At 41.4% G+C, this 21,637-nt stretch overlaps 1 protein-coding gene across 6 annotated transcripts in view; it reads right to left on the reverse strand.

Moving 5' to 3' along the window:
- Window positions 1-21,637, reverse strand: part of MYO9B (myosin IXB) — a 597,798-nt gene that overhangs the window by 52,141 nt on the left and 524,020 nt on the right. For all 6 annotated transcript variants that reach the window (XM_053702888.1, XM_053702886.1, XM_053702887.1 and 3 more), the window contains 2 exons: window positions 13,132-13,237; window positions 12,401-12,532 (listed from right to left, as the gene is read on the reverse strand). In XM_053702888.1, the coding sequence (XP_053558863.1) occupies window positions 12,401-12,532; window positions 13,132-13,237 (238 nt within the window). The remainder of the gene's footprint in view (window positions 1-12,400; window positions 12,533-13,131; window positions 13,238-21,637) is intronic.

Raw genomic sequence — 21,637 nt, forward strand, 5'->3', positions numbered from 1 at the left:
AAAACAAGTCTGCAATATACTTTCATTATTTATTTTGTCCTCTTTGCCTTTAATTCCATTCTGAAATTGTGAGCTTTTCAGTTCCTGTTAGAAATGGAAGTGCAGAACACTTAAATCCAGCACAACCATTGGCTGAACACTCTAGAGACCTATTTATAACTGTCCCTAATTGGCTACAGCAGAGAAGGTAACACAAGTTACAACATGGCAGCTCCCAGTGTTTTATAGACACTAAAACTTTACACTTATTTTGTCACTTTTTAAACAACTAATGAAACTTTAAAAAATACATCTACATGTTAGTCATGGACTAATCTTTTCTTTGAATGCATCATTCTATCTAGCATGCATTTAGTGTTTAATGTCCCTTTAAGGACCAAAGACGTACAGGGTACGTCCTACAAAAACTGTCACTTAATGACCAAGGACGTACCCTGTACGTCCTCAGGGGTTTCAAGCGCTGGAAGAGATCATGATCGCTTCCAGACGCTTTTAGGGTATTGCAGCGATGCCTCGATATTGAGGCATCCTGCAATGCCCTTTTTTAAAGCATCCGATGCAGAGAGAGCCACTCTGTGGCCCTCTCTGCATCGGCCAGCGATGGTGCCGATTGTTGGTGGGTGGGAGCCATTGCAGGGAGGTGGGTGGGCGACTCATCGCTGGAGAACTTCCGGCCAGTGTGTGTGTGGGGGGGGATCTCATTTGCGGGTGCATGCGATCACTAAACAAGAAGTGGTGGTAGAGGGAGGGGGAATGCTGTCACTAAACAAGAAGTGGTGGGATTGGAGGGTGAGAAAGGGATCTGGGAGAAGGGTAGGGTATTGAGAGGGGGCAGCTACACTACAGAAAAAGTGGGATTTATAAAAAAAAAAAAAAAAAAGAGGCAAATTTTATTGCAAAGTGGGTACTGGCAGACAGCTGCCAGTACCCAAAATGGTGGCAAATAGAGGGGGGAGGGTTAGAGAGCTGTTTGGGGGGGGGGGGGGGACTCAGAGAGGTTGGGTGCTAAGGGGGGGGAAATCCTACACTGCAGAAGATATATAATTTAAAAAAATAAACTAAAAACCAAAAACTTTTTTTTTTTTTTTTTATACTGGCAGACTTTCTGCCAGTACTAAAGATGACGGTGACAATAGTGAGGTGGTGGTGACAATAGTGAGGTGGGGGAGGGAAGAGAGCTGTTTGAGAGGAGTCAGGGGGTGGGATGTGTCAGGTGGGAGGCTGATCTCTACACTAAAGCTAAAATTAACCCTACATGCTACCTATTTAACCCCATTCACTGCTGGGCATAATACAAGTGTGGTGCGCAGCTGCATTTAGCGGCCTTCTAATTACCAAAAAGCAATGCCAAAGCCATATAAGTCTGCTATTTCTGAACAAAGGGGATCCCAGAGAAGCATTAACAACAATTTTTGCCATAATTGCACAAGCTGTTTGTAAATAATTTCAGTGAGAAACCTAAAGTTAGTGAAAAAGTGAACTTTTTTTTTTTATTTGATAGCATTTGGCGGTGAAATGGTGGCATGAAATATACAAAAATGGGCCTAGATCAATACTTTGGGTTCTCTACTAAAAAAAATATATATATACATGTAAAGGGTTATTCAGGGATTCCTGACAGATATCAGTGTTAAAATGTAACTTATGCAAATTTTGAAAAAAAAAATGGTTTGGAAATAGCAAAGTGCTACTTGTAATTATTGCCCTATAACTTGCAAAAAAAGCAAACAACATGTAAACATTGGGTATTTCTAAACTCAGGACAAAATTTAGAAACTATTTAGCATGGGTGTTTTTTGTGGATGTAGATGTGACAGATTTTGGGCGTCAAAGTTAGAAAAAGTGTGTTTTTTTTCAATTATTTCATCATATTTTATAATTTTTTTATAGTAAATTATTAGATATGATGGAAATAATGGTATCTTTAGAAAGTCCATTTAATGGCGAGAAAAACTGTATATAATATGTGTGGGTACAGTAAATGAGTAAGAGGAAAATTACAGCAAAACACAAACACCACAAAAATGTAAAAATAGCCCTAGTCCCAAACGCTAAGAAAATAGAAAAATGATCTGGTCACTAAGGGGTTAAAACACATTTGTATGCTTTTACATACATCACTATCCTCTTTCAAGTCTATTACTTAGACTTAAGGCTTTCTGGATGTGAGAATATATCTGATGTGTTTATAGTTTTTGGTCTGTGCACATGTAGGTCTATGTATTTGCATGTAATGCATGTAGAGTATATATTTGCTTTTTTTTAAAAGTGAACAAATATCTTAAAGCGATACTAAATCCACATTTTTTCTTTCATGATTCAGAGAGAGCATGCAATTTTAAGCAACTTTCTACTTTACTCCTATTAGCCACCAATCAGCAAACGGTACCCAGGGTGCTGAACCAAAAATGGGCCGGCACCTAAGTTACATTCCTGCTTTTCAAATAAAGACAAATTAATAATAGGAGAAAATCACAAAGTTTCGTAAAATTGCATTCTCTATCTGAATCATGAAAGAAAATGTATGCTTACCTGATAAATTTCTCTCTTTCCGGATACAGTGAGTCTACGGAATCAACAATTACTGTTGGGAATATCACTCCTGGCCAGCAGGAGGAGGCAAAGAGCACCACAGCAAAGCTGTTAAGTCATTTTCTTTCCCACAATCACCAGTCATTCGACTGAAGGAAAATGGAGAAAAAGGAAATAACACAAGGTGTAGAGGTGCCTGAGGTTAAAGTTAAAAATAACTGTTTTAAAATAAAGGGCGGGCCGTGGACTCACTGTATCCGGATAAAAAGAAATTTATCAGGCAAGCATACATTTTGTTTTCTTTCCTAAGATACAGTGAGTACACAAATCATCAATTACTGTTGGGAACCAATACCCAAGCTAGAGGACTCCTGTGATTAAGGAGGGACAAGACAGGTAACCTAAACAGAAGGCACCACAGCTTAAAGGGACATTATACACTCATTTTTTCTTTGCATAAATGTTTTGTAGATTATCTATTTATATAGCCCATAAAGTTTTTTTTGTAAATTTTTTTATAGTTTTGCTTATTTTTAAATAACATTTCTCTGATTTTCAGACTCCTAACCAAGCCCCAAAGTTTTATGTGAATACCGTCAGCTACCTTCTCCAGCTTGCTCCTGTTTGTGTAAAAGCTCTTTTCATATGCAAAAGAAAGGGGAAGTGTCTTATTTCCCACTTGCAGTGGGCTTTCCAGCTACCTTTTCAACAGAGCTAAACTGACAGCTTCTAAGTAAGTTTTTAAACAGTTTTATACTGGATTTTTATATCAGTATCTGTGCATCTTATTCTTTATAGTAGTGTCTATTACATGCAGTTATATGAAAATTAGTGTATACTGTCCCTTTAAAGAACCTTTCTCCCAAAAGAACCTCAGCCGTGGCAAAAGTATAACATTTGTAAAATTTGGACAGGGTATGCAGAGAAGACCAAGTTGCAGCCTTGCAAATCCGTTCCACAGAAGCTTCATTTTTGAAAACCGAAGAAGAAGAGACAGCCCGAGTGCAATGAGCTGTAATTCTCTCAGGATACTGCTGCCCAGCAGTCTCATAAGCAAAACCAATTATACTTCTCAACCAGAGAAAAAGAAGTAGCAGAAGCTTTCTGACCTTTACGTTTCCCAGAGACACAAACAGGGCAGAAGACTGGCGAAAATCCTTAGTCACCTGTAAATAAAATGTTAAAGCACGCACAACCTCCAAGTTGTGCAACAAACATTCTTCAGAAAAGAAGAACTATGACAAAGAGAAGGAACAACAATTTCCTGATTTAAATTTCTGTCCGAAACCACTTTAGGAAGGAACCTAACTTAGTTTGAAGAACTGCCTCATCGGCATAAAAGATAAGGCGAATTACACTGCAAAGCTGAGAGTTCCGATACTCTCCATGCAGAAGAGATAGCAATAAGACACAAAACCTTCCAAGATAAAAACGTAACATCTATATAATGCAATGGCTCAAACGGAGCTTGCTACAAAACTTTAAGAACAAATTTAAGGCTCCCAGGAGTAGCAACAGATTTAAACACAGGCCTGATACTGACCAAGGCCTGACAAAAAGATTGCACATCTGGCACGTCCGCCATACACTTATGCAGCAAAAAAGATAATGCAGAGAACTGACTGACAAAACCTTTCTCCAGACCTTCCTGAAGAAAGGCCCAAATTCTAAGAATCCTGACCCTACTCCAAAAGTAGCACTTGGATTCACACCAATAAAGATATTTACGCCATATCTTATGGTAAATCTTCCCCGTAACAGGCTTGCAAGCCTGAATCATGGTCTCAATGACTGACTAAAAAAAAAACAAGCTTAGAAAGAACTAAGCGTTCAATCTCCAAACAGTCAGCTTCAGGGAAATGAAATTTGGATGAAAGAAGAGTCAGAAGGTCCTTCCAAAAAATATGGAAAACAGCACATCTTTCTTATCTGTTTGGGGCACGGAATAACAGACTTGCCAGGTCCACTTCAGTATCAAAAAGCAAAAAAGATTCCAGCCTCCACAATCAATAAAATACCTTTATTTTTCACATGTAGGGTCCCAGAACACACATACAATGTTTCAGGCCTGCATTAGGCCCTTAGTCATGTATACTTAATTATACAGGTTCCTGTCTTTTATACCTCAGAGACAGTCTCCAAGGTGGAAGAGATGACATTTCCACTAGGTCTGCATACCAGATCCTGCGAGGCCACGCAGGGACTATTAGAATTACTGACGCTCTCTCCTGTTTGATAAAAGCAATGACTCATGGAATGAGAGCAAACTGAGAAAACGGGTATGCCAGCCTGAAATCCCAAGGAACCGCCAGAGCATCTATCAGAGCGTCCTGTGGATCTCTTAACTTCGAACCGTACCTTGGCATTTTGCCGAGACGCCATCAGATCCAACTCCGGCACCCCCCATTTAAGGGTTAAGTTGGAGAACACCTCCTGATGGAGTTCCCACTCCCCAGGATGAAAAATCTGTCTGCTCAGGAAATCTCCACTCCTGGAATGTGGATGGCAGATAGACAACAATTGTGAGCTTCCGCCCACTGAACAATCCAAGTCCCCTCCTACATGGCTAAGGAACTCCGAGTTCCTCCCTGGTGGTTGATGTAAACCATTGAGGTGATATTGACCAACTGGAACCAAGCTAAGGACAACTGAGGCCAAGCCATCAGAGCATTGTAAATCGCTCTCAACTCCAAGATGTTAAAGAGGAGAGCAGATACTTCCGAGTCCATAATCCCTGCGCCTTAAACAAGAACCAGACTGTATCCCATCCCAGCAGGTTGGCGTCCGTGGTCACATCACACAGGAATGTCTCTAGAAGTACGCGCCCTGAGACAGATACTCCTGAGAAATCACTACGGGAGAAAGTCTCTTGTCGACTGATCTAGATCTATCCTCTGAGACAGATCCAAATGTTCTCCATTCTATGGAAAATAGCAAAGGGAATGATGTCCATGATAACCATCAGACCAATTCCCTTCATACATTGAGTCACTGAAAAGTGAAGGTAAAATCAACTGCAGCTAGATCCAAACTCCCAACCTTCTGGTTGCAAAATGGCTAAGCTATTTACTGGACCACAAGAGCTCGCTGTTGGTCGGACAGTAGACTGCAGAGAAAGGAAAAATAAATAAATCCTTGATTACCTGACCTCTGATAGAAATGTTCTGCTAGATAGAGAATTTATTAAGGTCCCCAAATAAATCACCCTTGTAGACGAAACAAGGGAACTCTTCTCCAGATACATTTCCCATCCATGGGAAAGTAGATTGGACAAGATCTCTTGAAAGAGAGATTGCTCGAATAAGGATGACACCTGAATCATATATTGTCCAGAAGAGCACCCTTGCAATACCCCAAGACCTAAAAGTCTTTCTAGGATGAAAAGACTCAGAAACTTGAGAAGATCCCGAATAAAGGGAACAATAAATACACATCCTATAGGTCTATGTTCTTTATGAACAGGCCCTCTTGAACCAAAGGAGAATGGATACTACTTTGAAGGTCAGAACCTGAGAAACTTGAGGTAAATACCTAGATCCCATACCCAGACTGGGACTGGAACTATCATTCCCAGAGAGGAAGGCCCTGAAGCCAGTTCAAGGAGTGCCTCTCATCATACCTGGATTGCAGATACTCTAGAAGGAGAAATCTGCCTCTGTGAATAAATCTTAGATAAGACTCCAAGAGACATGACTGACCCTGCAGAAAGAGGAAAAACTGGCTATAGTCTTCCTCTCTTGATGCGAGGTAAAAAAAAAAAAAATTCACCCGAAAAGTCAGAGGATAATTCTGCCAGACCAAGTCCAAATAAGGTCTCATCCTTGAATGGAAACATCAGAAACGTGAATATGGAGGAAACCTAAAATATTGAACCTGCAACTGCAGAAATATAAAGCCTATGCTGTAACTCTAAGCCACAGGTAGGCTTCTCAGCTGACCAAAATTTCAGCCACAATGCCTGACGGGTTAGCACAGCAAGTCTAATAAGACAAGGCATTGCACTGAAAGAACAAAGAAACCTCCAGCTTCTTATCCATGGATCCGTAAAGGAGCAGCTACCCTCCAAAGGGATCGAAGTTCTCAGAGCCATAGTAGAAAAATTCCCTTCTACTTAGGGGAACCTGAATTTTAGGAATGAATGCACATATGTCTCTTTAAGAATCTTAAAAAAGGATTTAATACAGTGAATTGAAAAATTAAAGTCAACTAAAAAACCCTAAATTATCTCATGTATAAAAAACTCTGCTATCTAAGGCCTAGATTTGGAGTTTTGTCGGTAACGACCCGCGTAGCTAACACTGGCTTTTTTCTGGCCGCACCATAAAAATAACTGTGGTATTGAGAGTCCACATAAAGGCTGCGTTAGGCTCCAAAAAAGGAGCGTAGAGCATATTTAACGCAGATTCAACTCTCGATACCAGAGTTGCTTACGCAAGCGGCCAGCCTAAAAAACGTGCTCGTGCACGATTCCCCCATAGGAAACAATGGAGCTGTTTGAGCTGAAAAAAAAACCTAACACCTGCAAAAAAGCCGCGTTCAGCTCCTAACGCAGCCCCATTGTTTGCTATGCGGAAACACTTCCTACGTCTGCACCTAACACTCTAACATGTACCCCGAGTCTAAACACCCCTAACCTTACACTTATTAACCCCTAATCTGCCGCCCCTGCATATTATTATTAACCACTAATCTGCCGCTCCGTAAACCGCCGCTACTTACATTATCCCTATGTACCCCTAATCTGCTGCCCTAACATCGCCGACCCCTATATTATATTTATTAACCCCTAATCTGCCCCCCACAACGTCGCCTCCACCTGCCTACACTTATTAACCCCAAATCTGCCGACCGGACCGCTCCGCTATTATTATAAAGTTATTAACCCCTAATCCGCCTCACTAACCCTATAATAAATAGTATTAACCCCTAATCTGCCCTCCCTAACATCGCCGACACCTAACTTCAAACATTAACCCCTAATCTGCCGACTGGAGCTCACCGCTATTCTAATAAATGTATTAACCCCTAAAGCTAAGTCTAACCCTAACACTAACACCCCCCTAACTTAAATATAATTTAAATCTAACGAAATTAATGAACTCTTACTAAATAAATTATTCCTATTTAAAGCTATTTTGTATTTATTTTAACCAGGTACAATAGCTATTAAATAGTTAAGAACTATTTAATAGCTAAAATAGTTAAAATAATTACAAAATTACCTGTAAAATAAATCCTAACCTAAGTTACAATTAAACCTAACACTACACTATCAATAAATTAATTAAATAAACTACCTACAATTACCTACAATTAACCTAACACTACACTATCAATAAATTAATTAAATACAATTCCTACAAATAAATACAATTAAATAAACTTGCTAAAGTACAAAAAATAAAAAAGAACTAAGTTACAACAAAATAAAAAAATATTTACAAACATAAGAAAAATATTACAACAATTTTAAACTAATTACACCTACTCTAAGCCCCCTAATAAAATAACAAAGCCCCCCAAAATAAAAAAATGCCCTACCCTATTCTAAATTACTAAAGTTCAAAGCTCTTTTACCTTACCAGCCCTGAACAGGGCCCTTTGCGGGGCATGCCCCAAGAAGTTCAGCTCTTTTGCCTGTAAAAAAAAACATACAATACCCAAGCCCCCCAACATTACAACCCACCACCCACATACCCCTAATCTAACCCAAACCCCCCTTAAATAAACCTAACACTAAGCCCCTGAAGATCTTCCTACCTTGTCTTCACCTCACCGGGTTCACGGATTTGTCCAGAAGAGCTCCTCCGATGTCCTGATCCAAGCCCAAGCGGGGGGCTGAAGAGGTCCATGATCCGGCTGAAGTCTTCATCCAAGCGGGGCAGAAGAGGTCTTCCATCCGATTGAAGTCTTCATCCAAGCGGGATCTTCTATGGTCATCCATCCGGAGCGGAGCGGCAGGATCCTGAAGACCTCCGACGCGGAACATCCATCCTGGCCGACGAATGACGGTTCCTTTAAATGACGTCATCCAAGATGGCGTCCCTCGAATTCCGATTGGCTGATAGGATTCTATCAGCCAATCGGAATTAAGGTAGGAATATTCTGATTGGCTGATGGAGTCAGCCAATCAGAATCAAGTTCAATCCGATTGGCTGATCCAATCAGCCAATCAGATTGAGATTGCATTCTATTGGCTGTTCCCATCAGCCAATAGAATGCGAGCTCAATCTGATTGGCTGATCGGATCAGCCAATCGGATTGAACTTGATTCTGATTGGCTGACTCCATCAGCCAATCAGAATATTCCTACCTTAATTCCGATTGGCTGATAGAATCCTATCAGCCAATCGGAATTCGAGGGACGCCATCTTGGATGACGTCATTTAAAGGAACCGTCATTCGTCGTTCCGTCGGCCAGGATGGATGTTCCGCGTCGGAGGTCTTCAGGATCCTGCCGCTCCGCTCCGGATGGATGACCATAGAAGATCCCGCTTGGATGAAGACTTCAATCGGATGGAAGACCTCTTCTGCCCCGCTTGGATGAAGACTTCAGCCGGATCATGGACCTCTTCAGCCCCCCGCTTGGGCTTGGATCAGGACATCGGAGGAGCTCTTCTGGACAGATCGGTGAACCCGGTGAGGTGAAGACAAGGTAGGAAGATCTTCAGGGGCTTAGTGTTAGGTTTATTTAAGGGGGGTTTGGGTTAGATTAGGGGTATGTGGGTGGTGGGTTGTAATGTTGGGGGGCTTGGGTATTGTATGTTTTTTTTTACAGGCAAAAGAGCTGAACTTCTTGGGGCATGCCCCGCAAAGGGCCCTGTTCAGGGCTGGTAAGGTAAAAGAGCTTTGAACTTTAGTAATTTAGAATAGGGTAGGGCATTTTTTTATTTTGGGGGGCTTTGTTATTTTATTAGGGGGCTTAGAGTAGGTGCAATTAGTTTAAAATTGTTGTAATATTTTTCTTATGTTTGTAAATATTTTTTTATTTTTTGTAACTTAGTTCTTTTTTGTACTTTAGCTAGTTTATTTAATTGTATTTATTTGTAGGAATTGTATTTAATTAATTTATTGATAGTGTAGTGTTAGGTTAATTGTAGGTAATTGTAGGTATTTTATTTAATTAATTTATTGATAGTGTAGTGTTAGGTTTAATTGTAACTTAGGTTAGGATTTATTTTACAGGTAATTTTGTAATTATTTTAACTATTTTAGCTATTAAATAGTTCTTAACTATTTAATAGCTATTGTACCTGGTTAAAATAAATACAAAGTTACCTGTAAAATAAATATTAATCCTAAAATAGCTATAATATAATTATAATTTATATTGTAGCTATATTAGGATTTATTTTACAGGTAAGTATTTAGCTTTAAATAGGAATAATTTATTTAATAAGAGTTAATTAATTTCTTTAGATTTAAATTATATTTAATTTAGGGGGGTGTTAGTGTTAGGGTTAGACTTAGCTTTAGGGGTTAATACATTTATTAGAATAGCGGTGAGCTCCAGTCGGCAGATTAGGGGTTAATGTTTGAAGTTAGGTGTCGGCGATGTTAGGGAGGGCAGATTAGGGGTTAATACTATTTATTATAGGGTTAGTGAGGCGGATTAGGGGTTAATAACTTTATAATAATAGCGGTGCGGTCCGCTCGGCAGATTAGGGGTTAATAAGTGTAGGCAGGTGGCGGCGACGTTGAGGGGGGCAGATTAGGGGTTAATAAATATAATATAGGGGTCGGCGGTGTTAGGGGCAGCAGATTAGGGGTACATAAGTATAACGTAGGTGGCGGCGCTTTGCGGTCGGCAGATTAGGGGTTAATTATTGTAGGTAGCTGGCTGCGACGTTGTGGGGGGCAGGTTAGGGGTTAATAAATATAATATAGGGGTCGGCGGTGTTAGGGGCAGCAGATTAGGGGTACATAAGTATAACGTAGGTGGCGGTCGGCAGATTAGGGGTTAAAAAAATGTAATCGAGTGTCGGCGATGTGGGGGGACCTCGGTTTAGGGGTACATAGGTAGTTTATGGGTGTTAGTGTACTTTAGAGCACAGTAGTTAAGAGCTTTATAAACCGGCGTTAGCCCAGAAAGCTCTTAACTACTGACTTTTTTCCTGCGGCTGGAGTTTTGTCGTTAGAGTTCTAACACTCACTTCAGACACGACTCTAAATACCGGAGTTAGAAAAATCCCATTGAAAAGATAGGATACGCAATTTACGTAAGGGGATCTGCGGTATGGAAAAGTCACGGCTGAAAAGTGAGCGTTAGACCCTATTTTGAGTGACTCCAAATACCGGAGGTAGCCTAAAACCAGCGTTAGGAGCCTCTAACGCTGGTTTTCACGGCTAACGCCAAACTCCAAATCTAGGCCTATATAAACACAGCAGATAAAAGTATTAATTCACGGCACAATAGTGCTAACTGGCTATAAAAAAAAAACTTGGTACTAAGCCGTTCTTTATTATACTTAAACTGAAAGCCTGAGCGATGGCCGGCAGCCTTAGCAAGAATTGACTTAAATAGGGGTTTTCCCAGCACAGCTAGAAACTTATTGCACAGATGCAGAACCAAATGTTTTATAGTCCCTGTACATCACTGCATATTCTCACCAGGATTTTATGTGCAATCAGTGGTGCCACATAACTAAACTTATTATCAACGCCCACAAAAAAGCCGCTTTGGTCTCATAGTTGAGAGCTGTTGATGCGGCCATGTGCACAAGCTCTTACACAAGCGCCATATATATGAGCGCCCTGCTGTGTGCCGCGAATGCAGCGTTCTGAGAACAGGGCGGAGTTATCCTGGTACAGAAAAAACAAAACAAAATGGCGCCGCTGCGAGATTGAAGCTAGCAAACGGCAAGAGAATAAAGCGTGCATACATCAATATGTTCAGAGAAAGCCCATTACCAATGGAGTCTTAGTATTTTTAGATTTAGACTTAACTGCCCCATAGGAGTGACGCCGCTAAATGAGTGCACTCTCCTAACAGAATCCAGCCTGTTAATAAAAGTGGCGTTACCTAATAATCTGGAAATCCTATGTAATAAAACAGAAAAATCTGAGCCCCAACAAAGATTAACTTCTTCCAAGACTAGAAGGAGATTAACCCTTAAGTCTCTTATGTTCACAGCCAAAAGTGCCTGCTCACTGTCATCAAAAATCCTTCATAAAGGATATTGAGTCCCACATAAAGTGCAAATTGGAGCCCTTAACCTCTTTAGTGCCAGCCTCCTAGCCCCAGAAGACAAAAGGCTCACCCGGCATGAAAGGAAGCCACTCCTTATAGAGACCTGTGACAAACCAGAAAGAACAGAGTAAACATACTCAGGCTTTCTATACCAGGGCAGCAAAATGTTAGGAAAACGCAGCGAAGCCCACTTCACAAGTTCCTAACTGCTTAAAAGCCACCACTGCCCTACTGAAGAGACTAACGTGGAGTACGGCTAGACCTCATCTTGAGAGGAAAGACCACAGCAAACCTACTCTGGCTTTCAAAATAATACAATCTTGATTAAAGTGAAATAAATCCAATCTTCTTCAGACACCAAAACTTCACCTCCTCCTTGCACCGAAGGCAAAGAGAATGACTAGGGACTGTGGGAATTGAAGTGACATTTAACAGCTTTGCTGTGGTGCTTTTTGCCTCCTCCTGCTGGCCAGGAGTGATATTCCCAACTGTAATTGATGATTCCGTGGACACACCGTATCTGGTAAAATATGATACAGGTTGTCATTTCTGCAATTTTTTAGCTCTTAAATGTCTATAATGTAAATTTCTATTATAAACTAATATTTTTTTAAGAATTAGTACAACATATAGTCTTAGTTTCTTTCAACAATTATTATATGTATTCCCATTACTCACGTAGTGGTTTTAGATACTTCTTTCATGCTAGTCAAGGGGTCATAATTATCTGGGCAACGCAGCAGGCAAGGTGCAAAGACGATTGCTAAAGAATTTGGAGACATACGGTTCACATTTTCCATCAAAGCCACCCTGCAAACAATACAACAGTTTTAGTAAAATGTAGTATCCTATGGAAATTCTGCTATGTTTTGTACAACAAGAATGTGCATATTTTTCTCCCCCCAAAAAATAAAATGAACTATTCCTCTTAACCTGAACAGACGCGAATTAAACGTTTCTAATGTTCATAATAAATTGTTTACATGTATACAAGTAGAAACCTTTGTTCCACTTGTGATTATTTTTACAATTTGTAGTACAATTCAAAAACACATTTCCTTATTGTCTAGTTATCTTTAACAACCAGAATATGACAAGAAAGGGGCATTAGACTATTAAATTCACTTGTATTGTAATTGTTACTTTGTTCTTGGTATCCTTTGTTGAAAAGCATATGTACATACCCTCAACAGCAGCAATACACTACAGGGAGATAGCTGGTGATTGGTGACTCTTGTCATTGGCTCATCAGATGTGTTCAGCTAACTCCCAGTAGGGCACTGCTGTTCTGAAACAAATAGTAATAGAGCATTTTATTTTTGCACTTTTGAATCCCTTTACATATCTTAAATTAGCTTCATCTCTGGCAAACACTCTATAGTATTTATTTAGCACTGCATTTTACTCACTTGACAAGATGGAAGATAAGCCTCTCCAAGGTGTTATAATTGGCTAGAGGTAGCTGTCCCAGGACTTTGTAGATAGCACAAAGTTGTTCCTGGTTCCCAGGGAGCTCTGGTGAATAAAATTAAAGGTGATATAATTACAAAGTTGGAAAAACGTGGAATCTGCCTTCTCCCTCCATTAAATGTAGAAGATAAGTGTACATTGAATAATACATTATATGGCTCATGTTCTTACATAATACCAGCCCAGATTAAACTCAACACCCGAATCACCCATTTTTCTATTTTTTCTAAAGCAATAAAACAGAAGTAGATAGTAGCCTGGTGGCTGCAATGTAGGGACACAAGACAAGGCATGGAAAGTTTGGCAAGTATGACCATTTTTAGTTCTCAGCTCATCCTAGGAGCATATACCTACTAAAGGCCAGAGCACTATTTAACACTCCCTCTCGAGCGTTAACTGCACTCATCGGGTTTCGCTGGTATTATAGTGTTGAAAGTAAACTGTTGTTTTAGAAGGGCTCTAACCTGACGATTGCAAAAAGCCAAACTTAGTATATCACGTGCATGTTCACGTATTCCCCAATAGAAGTCAAAGGAGCAAAAAAAGTGGAAAAAACATAACACCATATTCGCATGCAAACCTGATAGCATATTCTCATGTGTGCTAAACCGACATACAAATATGAATATTTCACTTTCCAATGCTCTTCACATAGCAGAATATGTTATATTTATTCAGAAATCCATATATATGCACATACACATACATCTATACTATAATCGCGTTTGTAAAGCGTCCGTCGGTGTCACCAGTTGCCACGCATCCTCAAAGGAATGTTGGCTGCGTGCGCAGCAAAAAGAATCTGCATCCAGGTGGATTCCGAAAATGGCAGGGTGGTGAAAGAATCTACCAAAGAATAACACCTTCGGTGGATTCTTTCACCACCCTGCCATATTTGGAATCCACCTGGATGCAGCGTAGGCAAACCCAAAGCCTTAAAAAACCAAACCGCCCACATAAAATAATTAAAAAACACATAACCGCCCACAATAATTTTTTTTAAAAAAACCCCATGTAACAAAAAAAAAAACGAATCTCCCGCAGAAAGTATTAAACACCTAAACCGTCAACCCCCCATCGCAAAAATAATAAAGTAATTAACCCCTAATCCGCAAATAACATAATTAAAATGTTAACCCCTAAAGCGCCAATCCCCCACATCACAATAACCCTAACATATTAACCCCATAACCATCAAACACCCAGATTGCAATAACCCTAATATATTAACCCCTATACCGACAACCCCCCACAACGCAAATAGCTAATTTAATTACTAAGCCCCCAACCCAAAACCCCCTAAATTAATCCCAATTACTACTAAATTACAATTAAAATAAAAAAACCTAACATTAAATTACAAAAAAATAAAAAAAAAGTCTAACATTACAGAAAAAAATGAAATTTATGCTTACCTGATAAATTTATTTATTTCTTGACACGGTGAGTCCACGGATCATCTAAATATCACTCCTGCCAAGCATGGGGCAACAAAGAGCATCACAGCAAAGCTGTTAAACATCACCTCCCTTCCCTCCAACCCCAGTCATTCGACCGAAGTAAAGGAGAGAAAACAGAATTTATGTTTACCTGATAAATTTCTTTCTCCTAAGGTGTGTCCGGTCCACGGCTTCATCCTTACTTGTGGGATATTCTCTTCCCCTACAGGAAATGGCAAAGAGAGCACACAGCAAGAGCTGTCCATATAGTCCCCCCTCTGGCTCCGCCCCCCAGTCATTCGACCGACGGTTAGGAGAAAAAGGAGAAACCATAGGGTGCCGTGGTGACTGTAGTGTATAGAATAAAAAAATTTCAAACCTGACTAAAAGCCAGGGCGGGCCGTGGACCGGACACACAGTAGGAGAAAGAAATTTATCTGGTAAACATAAATTCTGTTTTCTCCTACATTGGTGTGTCCGGTCCACGGCTTCATCCTTACTTGTGGGAACCAATACCAAAGCTTTAGGACACGGATGAAGGGAGGGAGCAAGTCAGGTTACCTAAACGGAAGGCACCACGGCTTGCAAAACCTTTCTCCCAAAAACAGCCTCCAAAGAAGCATAAGTATCGAATTTGTAAAATTTGGCAAAAGTATGCAGAGAAGACCAAGTTGCAGTCTTACAGATCTGATCAACAGAAGCCTCGTTCTTGAAGGCCCATGTGGAAGCCACAGCTCTAAGTAGAGTGAGCTGTAATTCGTTCAGGAGGCTGCCGTCCGGCAGTCTCATAAGCCAATCGGATGATGCTTTTCAGCCAAAAAGAAAGAGAGGTAGCAGTAGCTTTCTGCCCTCTCCTCTTACCAGAATAAACGACAAACAAAGATGATGTTTGTCTGAAATCCTTTGTTGCTTCTAAATAGAATTTTAAAGCACGGACCACATCTAGGTTGTGTAACAAACGTTCCTTCTTTGAAACTGGATTCGGACATAGGGAAGGAACAACTATTTCCTGGTTAATATTCCTGTTGGAAACTACTTTTGGAAGAAAACCAGGTTTGGTACGTAAAACTACCTTATCTGCATGAAATACCAGATAGGGAGAAGTACACTGCAAAGCAGATAATTCAGAAACTCTTCTAGCAGAAGAAATGGCAACTAAAAACAAAACTTTCCAAGATAGTAACTTAATATCTATGGAATGCAAAGGTTCAAACGGAACCCCTTGAAGAACTGAAAGAACTAAGTTTAGACTCCATGGAGGAGTCATAGGTCTGTAAACAGGCTTGATTCTGACTAACGCCTGTACAAACGCTTGTACATCTGGCACGGCTGCCAGACGTTTGTGCAACAAGACAGACAGAGCAGATATCTGTCCCTTTAGAGAACTAGCTGACAGACCTTTCTCCAAACCCTCTTGGAGAAAGGAAAGAATCCTAGGGATTTTGATTTTACTCCAAGAAAAACCCTTGGATTCGCACCAACGGATATATTTGTGCCATATCTTATGGTAAATCTTCCTAGTCACAGGCTTTCTGGCTTGAACCAGAGTATCTATAACTGAATCTGAAAACCCACGCTTAGATAGAATCAAGCGTTCAATTTCCAAGCAGTCAGTTGCAGAGAGACTAGATTTGGATGTTCGAATGGACCTTGTACTAGAAGATCCTGTCTCAAAGGTAGCTTCCATGGTGGAGCCGATGACATATTCACCAGGTCTGCATACCAAGTCCTGCGTGGCCACGCAGGAGCTATTAGGATCACTGAGGCCTTCTCCTGTTTGATCCTGGCTACCAGCCTGGGAAGGAGAGGGAACGGTGGAAACACATAAGCTAGATTGAACGACCAAGGCGCCACTAATGCATCCACCAGTGTCACCCTGGGATCCCTGGATCTGGACCCGTATCTAGGAACTTTGAAGTTCTGACGAGACGCCATCAGATCCATATCTGGAGTGCCCCATAGTTGAGTTAACTGGGCAAAGACCTCCGGGTGGAGTTCCCACTCCCCTGGATGGAAAGTCTGACGACTCAAATAATCCGCCTCCCAGTTGTCTACCTCTGGTATGTGGATTGCAGATAGGTGGCAGGAGTGATCCTCCGCCCATTTGATGATCTTGGATACCTCTGTCATCGCCAAGGAACTCTTTGTTCCCCCCTGATGATTGATGTACGCTACAGTCGTCATGTTGTCCGACTGAAATCTTATGAATCTGGCCTTCGCTAGGTGAGGCCAGGCCAGGAGCGCATTGAATATCGCTCTCAGTTCCAAAATGTTTATCGGGAGAAGGGACTCTTCCCGAGACCATAGACCCTGAGCTTTCAGGGAGCCCCAGACCGCGCCCCAGCCTAAGAGACTGGCGTCGGTCGTGACGATGACCCACTCTGGTCTGCGGAAACTCATTCCCTGAGACAGGTGATCCTGAGTCAACCACCAGCGGAGTGAGTCTCTGGTTACGTGGTCTACTTGAATCTGGGGAGACAAGTCTGCATAATCCCTATTCCACTGTTTGAGCATGCACAGTTGCAATGGTCTTAGATGAATTCGAGCAAAAGGAACCACGTCCATTTCTGCAACCATTAGTCCTATTACCTCCATGCACTGAGCTATGGAAGGCTGAGGAATAGATTGAAGAACTTGACAAGCGTTTAGAAGTTTTAATTTTCTGACCTCTGTCAGAAAAATCTTAATTTCTACAGAATCTATTATTGTTCCCAGAAAGGGAACCCTTGTAGACGGGGACAGGGAACTCTTTTCTACGTTCACCTTCCACCCGTGAGATCTGAGAAAAGCTAATACAATGTCTGTATGAGCCCTTGATCTGGAAAGTGACGACGCTTGGATTAGGACGTCGTCTAAGTAAGGTGCCACCGCAATGCCCCTCGGTCTTAGAACCGCTAGTAGGGACCCTAGCACCTTCGTGAAAATTCTGGGAGCAGTGGCTAAACCGAACGGAAGAGCCACGAACTGGTAATGTTTGTCCAGAAAGGCGAACCTTAGGAACTGATGATGATCTTTGTGGATAGGAATATGTAGGTACGCATCCTTTAAGTCCACGGTAGTCATGTATTGACCCTCCTGGATTGTTGGTAAAATCGTTCGAATGGTTTCCATTTTGAATGATGGAACTCTGAGGAATTTGTTTAGAATTTTTAAATCCAGAATTGGCCTGAAAGTTCCCTCCTTTTTGGGAACTACGAACAGGTTTGAGTAAAACCCCAGACCTTGTTCCGCTGTTGGAATTGGGTGTATCACTCCCATCTTTAATAGGTCTCCTACGCAATGTAAGAATGCCTGTCTCTTTATCTGGTCTGAAGATAAGCGAGACATGTGGAACCTTCCCCTTGGAGGAAGTTCCTTGAACTCTAGAAGATACCCCTGAGAGACTATTTCTAGTGCCCAGGGATCCGGAACATCTCTTGCCCAAGCCTGAGCAAAGAGAGAAAGTCTGCCCCCTACTAGATCCGGTCCCGGATCGGGGGCTACCCCTTCATGCCGTCTTGGTAGCAGCAGCAGGCTTCTTGGCCTGTTTACCCTTGTTCCAGCCTTGCATTGGTTTCCATGCTGGTTTAGGCTGGGAAGCGTTACCCTCTTGTCTAGAGGCTGCAGAGTTAGGAGACGGTCCGTTCCTGAAATTGCGAAAGGAACGAAAATTAGATTTGTTCTTAGCCTTGAAAGGCCTATCCTGTGGGAGGGCATGGCCCTTTCCCCCTGTGATGTCTGAAATAATCTCCTTCAATTCTGGCCCAAAAAGGGTCTTACCCTTGAAAGGAATATTAAGCAGTTTTGTCTTGGACGACACATCCGCCGACCAAGATTTTAGCCAAAGCGCTCTGCGCGCCACTATAGCAAAACCTGAATTTTTCGCCGCTAATTTAGCCAATTGAAAAGCGGCATCTAAAATAAAGGAATTAGCCAACTTTAGTGCGTGAATTCTGTCCATGACTTCCTCATATGGAGTCTCCTTATGGAGCGAATTTTCTAGTTCCTCGAACCAAAAAGACGCCGCCGTGGTGACAGGAATAATGCACGAAATTGGTTGGAGAAGGAAACCTTGCTGAACAAATATCTTTTTAAGCAATCCTTCCAATTTTTTATCCATAGGATCTTTGAAAGCACAACTGTCCTCAATGGGAATAGTTGTGCGCTTGGCCAACGTAGAAACTGCCCCCTCAACCTTAGGGACTGTTTGCCATGCGTCCCTTCTGGGGTCGACAATGGGGAACATTTTCTTAAATATAGGAGGTGGGACAAAAGGTATACCTGGCTTCTCCCACTCCTTGGTCACTATGTCCGCCACCCTCTTGGGTATCGGAAAGGCATCAGCGTGCACAGGGACCTCTAGGAATTTGTCCATTTTGCACAATTTCTCTGGAATCACCAAAGAGTCACAATCATCAAGAGTAGTTAGCACCTCCTTAAGCAGGGCGCGAAGATGTTCTAACTTAAATTTAAATGCCACGATATCAGGTTCTGCCTGCTGAGAAACTTTTCCTGAATCAGAAATTTCTCCCTCAGACAGACCCTCCCTCACTGCCAATTCAGACTGGTGTGAGGGTATAACAGATAAATTATAGTCAGCGCCCACTTGCTCATCCTCTGTATTTAAAAGTGAGCAATCACGCTTTCTGGGAAATGCTAGCAGTTTGGATAAAAGATTTGCTATAGAATTATCCATTACTGCAGTTAATTGCTGCATAGTAACAAGCATTGGCGCGCTAGATGTACTAGGTGTCGCCTGCGCGGGCAAAACTGGTGTTGACACAGAAGGAGAGGATGATTAACTATCCCCACTACCTTCATTTGAAGAATCATCTTGGGCAACCTTATTAAATGTGACAGTACTGTCCTTACTTTGTTTGGACGCCATGGCACAATTTGAACATACATTTAAAGGGGGAACCACGTTGGCCTCCATACACACAGAACATATGCTATCTGAAGGTATAGACATGTTAGACAGACTTTGGCAGGCTATTAATGCAATAAAACCGTTTTTAAACAAAACCGTTACTGTCTCTTTAAATAATAAAAAGAGCACACTTTATTTCTGAATGTTTGAAAAACTATGAAGGAAATATCCGATCTTTACAAAATTTGCACCCTAGTGTCTTAATGCTTTGAAAGTATTGCACACCAAATTTCAAGTCTCTAACCCCTTAAATGAGCAAACCGGAGCTAATTGTTACTGTCTCTTTAAATAATAAAAAGAGCACACTTTATTTCTGAATGTTTGAAAAACTATGAAGGAAATATCCGATCTTTACAAAATTTGCACCCTAGTGTCTTAATGGTTTGAAAGTATTGCACACCAAATTTCAAGTCTCTAACCCCTTAAATGAGCAAACCGGAGCTAATTGTTCAATTTACCAGTTTAAACCCACTACAGTCCCTGCCACAGCCTTTGCTGCAGCTTTTACCTTCCTTGGGGGTTATTCACCACAGAAATAAGCCTTCTTGAAATCGTTTTTATGGCCACAGGACCCTCTCACATGAAGCTGCATGCACTGCTTCCAAAAGTAACTGCGCAATTGAGGCGCGAAAATGAGGCCTCCTCCCTCTGCATACCAGAGTGAAGGGGCCTTCCTGACTAGATTAGGTGTCTAAACAACTGCCAGGCGCAATAAAAACGTTCCCAAAGGTGTTTCAAAGTCACAAAACGCTCCAAAAGTCATATAAATAATATATAAATCAATCGATTTAGCCCACAATAGTGTCAACCAGTATAGAGCCCATTTATAAGCATTCATTCTGTTATGAGTCTAAGAAAATGGCTTACCGATCCCATAAGGGAAAATGACAGTCTTCTAGCATTACTATGTCTTGTTAGAAAAGAGACTAGTCATACCTGGAGCACAAAAGTCTGCAAACTGTTCCCCCCAACTGAAGTTCTCTGGTTTCAACAGTCCTGCGTGGGAACAGCAATGGATTTTAGTTACTGTTGCTAAAATCATACTCCTCTTTTAACAGAACTCTTCATCACTTTCTGTTGTACAAACCGGCACTATTTTAAAATAACAAACTCTTGATAGAAGAAATAAAACTACAACTAACACCACATACTCTTTACCATCCCCGTGGAGATGCTACTTGTTCAGAGCAGGCAAAGAGAATGACTGGGGGGCGGAGCCAGAGGGGGGACTATATGGACAGCTCTTGCTGTGTGCTCTCTTTGCCATTTCCTGTAGGGGAAGAGAATATCCCACAAGTAAGGATGAAGCCATGGACCGGACACACCAATGTAGGAGAAAGGAAGCAACAAGGTGCAGAGGTGTCTGAGGTTTATAACATAACAAAAAAAACCTGTCTTAAAAACAGGGCGGGCCGTGGACTCACCGTGTCAAGAAAGAAAGAAATGTATCAGGTAAGCATACATTTAGTTTTCTTTCCAATTACACAGTGAGTCCATGTATCATCTAATTACTATTGGGAATCAATACCCAAGCTAGAGGACACAGATGATAAGGGAGGGACAAGACACGGAACCTAAACAGAAGGCACCACTGCTTGAAGAACCTTTCTCCTAAAAGAAGCCTGAGCCGAGGCAAAAGTGTCAAATTTATAGAATTTTGAAAAAGTGTGAAGAGAGGACCAAGTTGCAGCCTTGCAAATCTGTTCCACAGAAGCTTCATTTTGCGAATGCCCAGGAAGAGGAAACAGCCCTCGTAGAATGAGCCGTAACTCTCTCAGGAGGCTGCTGTCCAGCAGTTTCATAAGCCAAGCGAATGATACTCTTCAGCCACAAAGAAAGAGAAGTAGCCGTAGCTTTCTGCCCCTTACGAGAAAACCACAAACAGAGCAGAAGACTGACAAAAATCCTTAGTCGTCTGTAAATAGAATTTCAATGCATGTACCACGTCTAGGTTGTGCAGCAGACGTTATGAGAAGAAGGATTAGGACATAAAGAAGGAACAACAATCCCCTGATTAATGTTCCGATCTGAAACCACTTTAGGGAGAAACCCTAACTTAGTACGCAAAACTACCTTATCCGAATGAAAAATAAGGTA

The sequence above is a fragment of the Bombina bombina genome, chromosome 2 (assembly GCF_027579735.1).
Source record: "Bombina bombina isolate aBomBom1 chromosome 2, aBomBom1.pri, whole genome shotgun sequence".
Classification (NCBI taxonomy): Eukaryota; Metazoa; Chordata; class Amphibia; order Anura; family Bombinatoridae; genus Bombina; species Bombina bombina.